Source organism: Danaus plexippus, chromosome 17 (genome assembly GCF_018135715.1).
Source record: "Danaus plexippus chromosome 17, MEX_DaPlex, whole genome shotgun sequence".
NCBI classification, from domain to species: domain Eukaryota; kingdom Metazoa; phylum Arthropoda; class Insecta; order Lepidoptera; family Nymphalidae; genus Danaus; species Danaus plexippus.
Window position 1 is genome coordinate 6,466,089 of NC_083548.1, and position 13,575 is coordinate 6,479,663.

General features: G+C 34.6%; 1 protein-coding gene across 4 annotated transcripts in view; it reads left to right on the top strand.

Annotated features, from left to right (window-relative positions):
- Positions 1-13,575, top strand: part of LOC116771333 (espin) — a 57,605-nt gene that overhangs the window by 39,618 nt on the left and 4,412 nt on the right. For all 4 annotated transcript variants that reach the window (XM_032663162.2, XM_032663165.2, XM_032663159.2 and 1 more), the window contains exons 4-12: positions 1,628-1,810; positions 3,431-3,532; positions 4,291-4,483; positions 6,850-7,017; positions 7,291-7,390; positions 7,631-7,711; positions 7,994-8,096; positions 8,689-8,875; positions 12,908-13,455. In XM_032663162.2, coding sequence (XP_032519053.2) covers positions 1,628-1,810; positions 3,431-3,532; positions 4,291-4,483; positions 6,850-7,017; positions 7,291-7,390; positions 7,631-7,711; positions 7,994-8,096; positions 8,689-8,875; positions 12,908-13,455 — 1,665 coding nt within the window. The remainder of the gene's footprint in view (positions 1-1,627; positions 1,811-3,430; positions 3,533-4,290; positions 4,484-6,849; positions 7,018-7,290; positions 7,391-7,630; positions 7,712-7,993; positions 8,097-8,688; positions 8,876-12,907; positions 13,456-13,575) is intronic.

Genomic DNA, 13,575 nt, shown 5'->3' on the forward strand with positions numbered 1-13,575 from the left:
TCTGGAAAAGATAAAGAGACGAAAAGGGAATAAAATGCTTATCATTGTATGGGTCTTTTGTAACCTCGTAATATAATTTAAGTTTATTTTCTACATTCTACACTTCATCCTTTGTCTCATATCATGTGCGAGTATAAATTACATCCGCGCTATTAAAAAATAATTATCATAATATCGCGCGTGTTGGGTAAGCGACATCTTCACTCATTACCATACGTTACATAACAACACAGTTATCGTAACTAAAAGTTAGATTGCGTAAATGTTATAAGAAAATCATCTAATTAAAGATCACAAAGCCGACTTTCTTTGATCACGAATCAGGAAACGTCTGTACGGTGTTTGTCACATAATATTTTTTTGCCGTCATAAATCTTAAACGGTTCTGTGATGTGACTGTTTTTGTATTCGATAGCTAAGCAATATGGATTGCGTTTTGTAATCATTGCAATGTGGATTCCAATGACAAATCACGATAGTATTTTAAATAGCAACGAATTTTTTTTTGAGATTTGTTTCTATGATGTTATGGATTATCGATTATATTAAAAAAATAAGAGTTGTTGTTTGTCCGTTTCCCTCTACTAAATATAGCATATTGAAACGAAATATGAAAAAAAAACTATCTTAGTATCTATTCCTTAATATAAAATTTAATTAATTTCATTTATCTAGTTCAGTATAATCACTGATCACAAATTCAGTTAGAAATATATATGTTTGGCTGTATTATTTTTATAAATTTAAGCAATTAAAAACCATATTTTTATTTAATCAAAGTGTATAATTCAACGCGCGAACGGGACGCGAACCCGTTCATACCGGGCCGTGAGATCCCAGTCGCTTTGCCAATCGAGTGTCTTGATTACTTTATTTTTATGGTCGTAATCCCTACATGTACTTACACTATCAATATTCATAGCAATTTTCCCGTTCCGTGATATAACCGCCGGTATACCTCAGGTGGTTATATCTTCCGTATTGGATATTGATCTCATTTTTATGCACTTTCATTTTATTGATAGAAACAACTTTCTAGAGACGTTAAATTCTAAGTTTTTAATTAGTTTCGCGTACACAGATATCTCTCATTGATTATTTTCATATTCATGTCTAAAGAATTAAAATTTTATTTTATTTATTGAAATAGATAATAGTTAAAAAAATCTAAAAAACACGCTCTTATAGCTAACCGAACTGAAACGTAGATAATCATTTTCAATTACAAAGAAATTATTTTGCAGTAAGAGAAGGTCAAACAATCATTCATAGTTAGTCACCGCAAAATAGAATCATAATAAAATTTAAGTTATTAACGGAATAGTTTAATTCAGAGTAAAAGGCGTGGGTTGCTTTATATTTAATTATAATCAAACTAGTAGCGACTATCTATGAGAGGAAACATATGAAGGTAGACAAATGCATGTCATTATCGCAAGATCAACTCGGAGATGTCTCTGTTAGTTACAAAATCTATTATTTATTTTAACAAGTTTCATACATTACTCTCCGATACGAATTCTGGCAAAAAGTAGTGCGATATAAAACATGCTTTTCAATGTATTTTGGACTCTATTTCCTTGGATATAAGTATAAGTATTTTAATAGCAACCATCCGTATGATTAGATAGTAGAGCGCAATGTGGATCCCAACGCTAGGGATGGTGACGGCGCCACCCCGCTGCACTTCGCGGCGTCCCGCGGCCATCTCGCGACAGTCCGTTGGCTGTTGAGGCACGGCGCCAGGTTACATCTGGACAGACACGGCAAGAGCCCGATCAACGATGCCGCTGAAAATCATCATCTGGAAGTAAGTCGACAGCTACTATCTATCCGCATGTAAATATCACGTAAATTTTAATAAAATATCCTCAATTAAACAGTCCTAATAAAAAACATTTATTTATCTGAAGGTGAATTTGTAATTTGAAAAGTACGTCTATATGACACATTGCTGTTAAGATTGTTTTAAACCACTGTCCTTAAACATTAAACTCGTAACCTAGACTGCATGATTTTTTTGTGAAGGCTGTATTCTATTTGGCAGAAACCTTAGTACATTTTAATCTTATTTTTATGTTAACTGCACTCGATGTCGTGTTGTCACTATGAAACGTGCAGTCCTTAGGCCGTATAATTTCATCTTTCTAAAGAAGTCACGATAGTCGAACGTCGCAAAACAAATTATATAATCATATCTCGTACGTATTAACACATATAATTTCCTATGTTTTAATGATACTTTATATAGTTCTTAATCTTTGTATATATTCCTTAATAACAATTGCATAGTGTTGGGCCGTCTCGTCTGCTGGTATTAGCATACTTAGATGGTAAGCGAATTCAGTAAGACTAATCGCTCTTTCTTGGACGACCAAATTGAACTTCTCTTTAAATTATCGGTATATAATTTTAATATATAAAATAAGTATTTACTAAAATATGTGACCCAAAAGAATTGCCTTTGGTAATATATACAGACTAGTAACTAGAGCGTACCAAAATATATGAATCAAAATTAAGTTATATAAATATAAATTTAAATTGATTTTCTTTTATAATTTAAACCGCATGTTCCTTCATATTTCTCGTATATGATATGAATACATTCAACTTATATTACATCAAAATTTGCATACCTACGTTAATTTGTAATATTGTCAACAATAGGTTAGGAATATCTTATTTCAACAATTTGGGATCCGTCTATTTTATTCTTTTGAATTATTTTCATTGTAAGCCTTTCCAAGCCTTTTCTTGTCTCGGTTCCCTCAACCTAACCCAGGGCTTCACTCTATTACGCATACTGACTCCTCCGTTACAATAAACGCCTTGCCTTGTTTGATGCGGTAATTACTTACAGTGGGGTAACCGCTCCGTCAACTGGCTCGTATCAAACAGGCCAATGATATTCGACGTGCATCACTTAATAACATGCGATACAGAATTATGTGCAATAATTAGAAAATTATGCAGATTTTTATATTTTTTATATGCCCTTATTCCACTTTGCATATCACTTTTTATCCGACTTGGCGACTAGAATGCGTTATGTTTATAATGCGTGTACGGCTGTCTGTGTTATTGTGTATGCGTGAATGGTATTAAAATTTATTAAACAATAATGACCGTTTATTTTCTGGCCAAACCTTTATTATATGTACGTACGTATAACAAATAATTTCGTACTAGCAAGTTTTCCGGTATAATTCCTAGTATTATCGAGAAAAAAGAGCGCCCCATCTTATTGCAGAAGAATCAAAACGATAAAATTTCATCAAAACTGGTTCAGTATTTTCCAGCGGATGATAAAAAAAGGATATTAACACTTATATAGAACCCTTACATATTATACGAAATATTTGTATAAAATAAATATATGATTTTTATTTATATATGTACAATTTTAACCCCAAATGTTTGTCCTCAGTGTTTGAACGTGTTGGTGGCGGCGGGCGCGGCTGGTGACAACAAACAGCTGTCTCCGTACAAAGCTATACACGCGTGCGCCTGCGCACCGGGCGAGCCGAGGGTGAGTTGTACATTTAATATATACTGAATGAATGAATGAAAGAAAAAGTTCAGAAGGAGAAAACATGATGCTATATTTTCATTCATTCGTTCATTCTATTTGAGGTTGGCGGTATATGCTATGCATTTGTGTCTCATTGACAAATCTATAAAAAACAATCAAAATTAATGGTGACGTCACATCTGACGTAAAACATGTTTCGCGTTCAACACTAAATCATTTAAAATGAAAATTTAAAGTTAGTTCAATAAAATTTAAAATGTTATACTTTATTACCAGGGAAAAAATACCTGACAAAGGTCTTTAAAAAAAGTAAAGAGTTTGTGACGTCATTGCTATTATTATAATCCAAAAAAATCCTCATTTGACAATGATCCTTTTGTCGTGAAACGCATGACGGAGGCCGTTACGAGAATAAGTTATAAGAGGAAAATTCTTAAAATTTCTTTTATTCACACCACTTGATAATTTCCCCGTTATGAAGTTATTAAAGCATTATATAGCATGACTAGCTTTTGCTTGTGACTTCGTTCGTCGATTTCATGCAAAATTAACATTTAAATGTCTCGTTTCGTTAGAAACTGTATAGAATTATAGCCTATATGCTATGCTGATTCCTAAGCTACATTATTGGAAAGTTTAACCAAAATCAGCTGAGTGTTTTTTGGGTGAAGGAGTCACAAACAAATCCTAAGAAAAATTCTCATTTATCATATTATATAGAAATACTATCGTAAATAAAGAGTCACGATTTCCAGTGCGCTCTCCCAAGCTGCATGAACGCCAGTCCTCCGTCACCGTTCTTCCTCCACGCTCCATCTGAGAGGCGAGGCTCCTCGTCATCTGGAGCGGGTTCTGTAGGGTCCACTCGCTCAGGACCCGCGGACGGACTCTATGTCAACCCTATGAGGACCACCACTGTGCAGCATAGCTCTGGAGAAGACAGTTCAGGTAAGATACTAGTATATATATATATATATATTTAGATAAAAGCGTCAGGATGGTGCCTCACGGCGGTCTCGGGTATACGTACCCATCATGGGCGTTGGAACTCGAAATAAAAGCACCCTTGTACTGTCCAATATCTTATTACTCGATTTCTTTACAGCTGTATTTAAAAACACACTCAAATAATAAGATGGAAATGGATTATCAGCCAATAGGTTAGACTTGTGCACTTCGTTTGAGGGCTGTCCAAATCATAATGGCCGTCCTCACTGTCAGTGACAATAGCTACCCTATTCGGAACTGGCCGCTCATAATTTTTATGAAACAAATCGACTGAATTACTTATAAGGCTCAATATTAAATTATATATATATATATATATATATATATATATATATATATATATATATATATATATTTATGTAGGATGTCATATAAGCTAAGAAAACATTGGAGCTACTCGTATGTGATATGGTTTTGAAGTTAATAAATTAGAAATAAAATCGTCCAAGTGCGAGTCGGACTCGCTCATTATCTTTCCCGCGTCATTATCTATAATAAAACAACTGAAAGTCATGTTTGGTGCAGGTTTGAGACCCTCTCAATATTTTTTTTTGTATTGATTGTTGGATCTGCTATAGAAATAAATAATTTGTGAAAATTTCTACTATATATTAAGGTTTATGAGATAGAGCCTGGTGACGGACAGACAGAGGAGTATTAATAATAAGGTTCGGTTTTATCCTTTGGTTACGGAACCCTAAAAGAAGGGAATCTACTCATTATGATTACCCGACAAATTAAACAAATCAATTTCAGTACATCCAATAAAGAAACCTAATCACTTCTTTTACAGCACACAAACAAATTCTAACATATAGATATAAAAATTAATGACTTTTTGTTTGGGAGGATCTAACGAGAAAATCACAAGCAAAGTCACGCGACGACATCTAGCATACTCCTAGTATGAATATTTTTAATCGCTGTTTGAAAATTAGTCACCGATTTTTAAACTCCCGTTAAAAAAATATTGGATAATCACATGAACCGGCGGATTTGCTTCCATTGTTAAGTTCATGGACCTGGAAATTCGATGAATTTACCGAAAAAGCATTGTGATGTGTAACACGAAACTGATTTTAACGGACGCGTGCAGCGACGCGGAACGTTCAGGGCTAGGAAGGTTCAGTCGCTAGGAACATTCGGCAGGATGAAGTTCAACATGAACAGCAGTTTTGTGATGCAAGTGATTTGTAAGTTTCATTATTTACGCCAAATTATTTCGATGTTTCGGTTAATTTTCGACTTTTAATCGATTTTTTTTTTATATCCGATTATGTACGGTTTGGAGTGTCCATGAGTGTAGCTGTGAAGCGATCACATAGAGATAACTTTATTGGATGGCAAAAATATGGTTTTCGAGAAACGTATTGATTGATATTTTTTGATGTTCTTAATATTTGCTTAAGACAGGGGTTTTCAGACTTGTTTTGTCTACTGCCCACTTTGAGAATAAATTATTTTTTATGGCCCCCGCTTTTTTGCTTACTGAAAAATCGCTATAGCTTATCCTACCTAAGCTAATCTAGCACAAAACGCCCCCATTTTTTCTGGGTCTCTCACCAGCCCTCTTTAGGCCCGCATCGCGCATAATGAAGCGTATCACCCACTTTGAGAAACGCTGGCTTAAGGCATCATCTTTTGATAAAACTGATTTTATATAAGTCTAAAAATGAATGACTAAATTTATACATTAGTACTTAAAACCGCGGAAAGCGTTTAATTTATTGATTGATTGCTTCCATACGTAAAATTTATTCAATAACAATTATCGTTTTCTTCGTAATTGTTTTGACGTGAGCGGCCGTCTCTGTGACGTCACTCCAGACACTCGCAACATATTAACTTTAACATCCAGCTAAAAAAAAATAAGAAATTTTTGACTTAAGTACCGAAGAGTTGAGTAAAAAACGTCTTATGTCTCTTCAATTCGTATAAACGAACAACATTATGGCTATGATTCTTTATTGTATGCAGAAATTCACTAGAATTTCCTTCAAGCCAGTGATTAGTTTCAAAATATCAAATCCGATGTTTTTGTGTTATTGCGTTTAATACCTTATCAACGTACAGATAAGGGTATATTTCTAATGATGAGATCTAAGAATATCGCGAGTATTCTTTTAAATGAATTAATTTCGTGTTACGACGCGTTAACATATACAGACGAGATCTCGTTCGCTGCAAAGTAGCCGAAACGTCGGGAGTAGTTTTTGAAAATAATAAAATACAATTAGTATTCCGTAAATATTAATTTAATTTTTATTGACCATCATAACTTGAACCGATATTAATCTTCCGATCAGCCTGTTCAGCATCAGATGCGGAGACTTCGAATACTGGTGGCTGGTTTCTTCACAGCGGCAACCCTAACGCGCCAGCGGCTTTATACCAACGCGTCAGGGACCTGTTCCACAGCCGGTCCCCTGGACCCAGAGCACCAGCTGAAGGTCAGGAAGCACCTATATTGACAGGTTAGATGTAACATATTCTCTCTAATATTCTTTCTCATTTAAAACATTTTTGATATTTCTTTTGGCATAAGACTTTTATTTATTTTTTTAATCTATTCGTTTACTTCGAAGTTAATTTATTAGATCAAAATCGCATCATAGAGACAATACAAGGATGTGTTTTGGGACCTTTTTTTTTAACCTTATTTGTTAATGACTTCCGAATTAAGATTCGATAAAACTAAATAGTTGAATGTGTAATACCCAAGGGTTATATATATTTATTATACGCAGTCAAAGCTGAAGTCCACGGATCAGCGTCTGATGAACGCGAGGAACCTTCAAGAGATCATCACTATGAAGACATTTACCTGCCACGCGAACAGAAAAGAAGGTTAGTCGGTATCATATTACATGAGAGGGAATAATTGACGAAAGATTATTTAGAAATAGCTAATAAATGTATTTGTATGTATGGATGTGATAATGAGTCAGTGCTATCTCAAAAACTCGTAGTCCTGACGGCTTAAGAGGCGTACTTGTTATAGCACGTGTCCTATTCTTAATACTATATTTGTTACGAAATTCCTTTTCCCAGATATATGTATGAACATTTCAAACTTTTGCCACACAGGAGCAGTTCCCGGGACTCAGGAAGCCACAGCCGGCCGGGAAGCGTGCTACTTGACTATAGTTCCCGGGATAATATGGACAAGTATGTATTAGTTTTAATAAGACACGGATCATCCCATATACACTTAGCGTTCAGTCAGTCTAATATCATTATGAAATTAGTGTATCGTGAACTTGGCTAACTCTCATACGAAATCCACTTTTGTGGTAAAGGTAACAGCTCGTAAAATACTTCATGAACATAAAAAATGTATATGACAATCATAATTACAATGAAACAAAGTAAAACACACACACACACGCACACACACACACACACACACACAAGGCCCGGCACATATGTTAATGAATAAATTTAATTTAGTGCCAGCAAAGCATACGAAGAAGTGACTCCGCCGGTCGAGAGTCCCTCCAAGTCCACCATAGCCACCAAACTGGCCGCGCTCACGCATAAGGCACAGAATTTCGTAAGTTATTTGACATTTTCTAAGGTTTTTCTGTATGACAGAAAAATTTTTTCGCCTCTTCTGTGCGGTTAGAGCGATTGACTACGTGCATATATACATATAGTACCAGTTGTGGTCGCCTAAGACGATGATGTTAGCTATAATGGCGCTAATGTGGAACACGCATGTGAAAAATATGAATAAATACTTTTACAAATAATCGTACCTGTACTATTAAATCTAATTATTTAAGAGTAAATAAAAACGCCAATATGACGACCGCTTAAATCGATCGAAAATTTTTATAGTTGATATTATTTTCAGCTTATTTTCGGTGATATAATTACTGGTGGAATGAATAAAGAAAGATATTGCAAATTCCCTACTCTATCCCCTTTCCTCTTTCCCTATTCCCACACATTTTCCACGCTTTCCCTATTTCCCCTTCCTCTTCCACAATCAAGGTCGGCAATGCATTACCGTCATCTCTTGCACAAGTTCATGGGCGGTAGTGACTCTTTCTCATTAAATAGGCCGTCTGTTCTTTTGCCACCTTTGCATATATAGATTATAGTGTATATATATATCTCACCTGTATTTCCAATCCGGCCAGGCCAGTCGCATTTCGTCAGCTGCTGGCAGTCGTCGCACATCAGTGACGGAGGAGGCGGTTGCCTCCGCGTCCTCCGGAGTCTCGTCAGGCTCGTCCAGCTCAGATGAAGCTCCTCCTCCCCCTCCACCCCCACCACCACCAGCACAGGAAGACCTGATCAAGCCGTCGGAAATTAAGATTAGATTGGGTAAGTCATATACAGGATTGAAAACCAATTGGTGCTTAGTATGAGTTTGGACTATTGAAAACTTTAATTTGATAGTTTTTATAACCGTTTACTCTTCGGGTGGAGGATATTTACTGTTTACAGTAATTTGAGATTACTTTCAACTTTCCTATTTAGTTGAATATTAAGGAATTAATTGTATTCGTTATCAGTGTGAGAATACTTTCTGTTATATGGATTGTACTGTTTGTTTTGTGGGATTTTGGCAAAAGACCTACTATGAAGCGGTGGCTAGTGATGGGAAACAACTAAAGTACTAGAAAATTAGGCATTGCTTGAAGGTATATTTTTGTAGTATCACACTGTGTAAATACAGATCGCTATAACCAGTTACGATACTTATTTACAATCTTCCCAATTAAATTATTACTTATAAATATATGACAAGGAAATAATTACTAGTTGTTACAATAAACATTTTGATGAATGGCTCCCAAGTCTTTTAATAGTTAGCCTTTTTATATCAAAGAATTTTTTTCTATATAAAGTTGTAGGTAGATTTGATTTTTAATACAAAATATCCTGACGTACGTGTTCTATTGAATTGCCTGCAGGTTAACAAGATTATCTAATGATAAATGAATAGCTTTAATTTGAGAGACTAAGTCGAGTTTGGGGTAAAACATAAAATAATATAATAGTTTTTTTGGATTTTTTTTACGAGTGCACATTTATTCTCTTGGTTGAAAAATCATTTCGCTTTAGATGCGAAAGTACGAATATAAATTTATTTATAATGTTTTTTTTTTCATCTTCAAAAAAAAAAAAACTCGTCTGTACGTGATCACGGTTGCTGTAAAGGAATGGTAACTTCGGGTTCATGGAGATATAAAATAATAAAAAAATACGAAGCGTCCGAAAAATTTACTTTCGTTTATTTCTAATACATCTAATAAATAAATTACGACCGATACATATCTTTGATTCGTTATGTGACTATCAACATCTATGTTAGTGACATTATTCCTATACATTTATGTTTCAACGTTTTCTTCAAAGTTCCTTACTTCATTTAAACCTTATACTGCAACCGCGTTACGTTTGCTGTTAACATTAATTTTATATATTACATAAAAAAATCTTATAAATCAACTCGATAAAATCGTTTAAAAATAAAGTATAAGAGCTACTTAAAAATTTATATTGATTTGTTAAAGTTGTATCATTTACAATTTTAATATTAATTTAAATACAATTCTAATACTTAATTGCAATGGAAAAATATTTAATTGAGACTAAAGTTTCTCAATCCGGATTTTGTAAAATAAAGTCTAATTTTGAGTGCATATTAATGAGTTGAATCCGGTAATTAAGCGTTTACTTTCTACCAAGTTTAATAGGTCGTTAGTTCTGTTCTGATTGAGTGAAAAAATATTTAAACTAAATTACTTTTGCGAGACCATACATAGTTTTACTTTCGTTTTGCGAGAGTCGTCTTCATGAGATACACGTATTTCATTATTATTTTAGATTAAACCTTTGCATTGTTGATTTAGGTCTTGTACTCGTAAGTTTAGGAGATACTACGCGACGGACGGACATACAAATATTATATATATAGTTGAAGTTAATGGTTCTAAATATTTTCACTTATATAATTATCACATATTTGTTTAATGTTTTAATAGAATTTAATACAATTATATCGGAAGACGAAATTTAAAATAAAAAAAAATAGTTTACAAAAAAATCTGATAGTAAAATAAATTATTATTTATTATTGAATAAGGATATAAATATTTTGAAGCGATCCGTCCTAGCTCTATAGGGTTGAAGGCCTTGTATTATAATGAAAGTTTCGGACAAACGGATGCGTGTATACCAAATTTTTTTCAAATGCAATCTCTTTGTTTTATTATAAGAATGTTAAATAGAACCTAAAGCTAGTTTAAGACGAATTATAACAATAAAATGTTGATAATTTTAACAGTAGGGGTTTCACTAAACTAGATATGTCGGTCGTCCACAAACGGCTCACATTCACCTAATCTAGACCGAATGAATCATTTAATTTTATTTCATTTCTGAACGTTCTCTATTTTAATCTGTGATTCGTTGATTTTTAATTTATATCTTTTGTAAATGATACGCAGGAGATATATGAGCGGAACACAATAGCCATTTAGACTTCAAATCTTTTTTTGATCAGATCTGGACGTATAGAAATCTTGGTTTTACATATTGTAACAGTCGAGAGTAGAATTATGTGGTACCAAAAAAATTAATATACAATCACAGAACGCTTGATTAATCGATTCTTTCAGTGTCAATAGTAGAATGGAAATGTCACATTTGACATTTAGTGACATCGCACACATTGACGAACCGTCACGGATTGACGTGGTATTGTGTTTCGTAAAAGTTATGCTAGTGTGTGTGACTTTTATTTTAATAATTTAAAATATTTCCAATACATTTTATATAAAAAAACGGCTTAGTGAACATGTTATCCGTATATTTTTTCATAGTATTAAGATTTAACCGCTTTCGAAAATCTCTTAAGAACTAATACTGAATTTTTGCTTCACGTGTTAGTTAATGAAGATATTGGTTATAAAACTTTATTGTTTTGTTTGAATACAAGTATTTTATTGATAAAATGATATAGATATAAATAAATAAAGTATGAAAAACGAACGCAAAGAATTTTGGGTTTTATATAGGACGAATAGATACAACTTAGACTGAAACTTTCCTAAGCATTGCGAGGTCCACTCATAACACCTTATTGTAACATTTCAAGTAAAAAATATCTGCTACTCTGTTAAAATAACAAAAAAACAAAAATTCAAAGTGCAACAGCGGTTTAAACAAGCGTTTTTGTTTTTCTTAGGTCATGACATAGCAATTTTGTTTTGACTTACTTGATAGGACACCCTGTGATGTTTGTATTGGGAGCATATTTTTTTATAATAATGCCAGCTGACGTAAAAAACTCTAATGACCTTGATATTGCTTAACAACAAAGTATCACGAGTTTCTCCCGACATCGTGTTACCCAAGGTATATAAAAAGTATTCTCTTAAAGAGTATTTATATGTTTTGTAAAGAGAGTATTTAAAAAAAAAATAACTCTTAAAGTTTTAAAGCGACCAGTCGTTGTGCATAACGTGCTATTTCTAAATTGTTGCTATTATAATGTTTTAATAAACCGCTCGTATTATGTAGGGGCAGTCTTTGGTAACAGTATTGGTACATTCTTTGTATCACGTATGTTCGTTGGTGCGTGTCGTTTCTCGAGAACTTGCGTATTGTGAATAATTACTAGGCTATACTTTCGTGGACTTACGGCCAATTAGAATAATTCGAACGCTATATTTACTTTAACGTTCAAAAACAATATTTTTTACATAAAATAAATACAAATTATAAATATGTAAAACTATGATTATCTTTTCGTTCTGGTTTTGATCCTGTGACGTCCGATATTTGATATCCCAGTTCCTTTGACGATTGAGCCATTGTGTATCAATTGCATTGCTATGAATAGCATTGGTTCGAATTTAAAATTCAAAAGTAAGAGCTAATAGATATTATATGAAATATTCCTTCTAATATATATCAAGCAATCAATCAATCAATCAATAAAATGATCTATGGATTACTAAGACGTTTAATGTTCCAACACTAGATACTCATACGAATAACAATAATTACGACATATATATATATATATATATATATATATATATAGTATATATATATATATATATATATATAGTATATATATATAAATGTGTACTCGTAAAAATCTAAGAAATTTTAAGTAGAGCCGCACACGCACTTATTCACAAGTTATAGACACTCTTAACAATATTCGTCGGAACTTTCCCAGCACGACTGGACGAATGCAATAAATCAAATTTAAACTCCATAAGCGTAAATATTAAAAATTCATACAGATCCAAATTGTAGATGTAAGTTAAGTTGTGTGGTTAAACTCTTCTCGCTCGCCGCGTACTTTCTCTCCCCTCTAACGGGCCGTTCTTCCAGCGGGGAGTACATCCACGGCGCCCGCAGACGACGAGCGACCGCGCTGCCCCAACCTCGTCAACAAACAGCCCGCTCTGCCGTTCATACCGCCGGCGTTTCCAAACAACGCGCCCGACAGGCTAATTAAACCGTCGGAGTATTTGAGAACAATCACGGCGCCCTGCAAGCGGGACGACGGGGCGGAGGCCCGGCCTCCGCCCCCGCCGCCGGACAATGTGCCGCCACCGCCGCCGCCGCAGCCCCCGGTGACGCACCACCAGCCCCTAGCAGCAATCAGCAGCGCCGAGCTAACCTCCGTCAGGCTAAAGACGATCGCGACTAAAACAATGTCAGCACCGCCAGCGCGGTCCGTCAGTCTCCAATGCCTTCCGAGTGCCGTGGACTTCAAAAGCGCTAAGACCGATCTCATAGAAGAGCTGAAGATGTCCAAGGACATAACCGGGATCAGGAAGATGAAGGTGGAACGCGCCAGGCGGGAGAGTCTCCAGGATAAGGAGACATTCACGGAGTTCACCAAACGCTTCACGGCAGAGAACTTCGTCGATCAGGTACGTGATTTGAAAACTATACATCGTAATTCCATTATATATAACTATTTTGGTCTCGATTTTCCTAAGATGCACTTGCATCCGCGCGTTCAGCACATTGATCCACTTATCTCGGCAAGT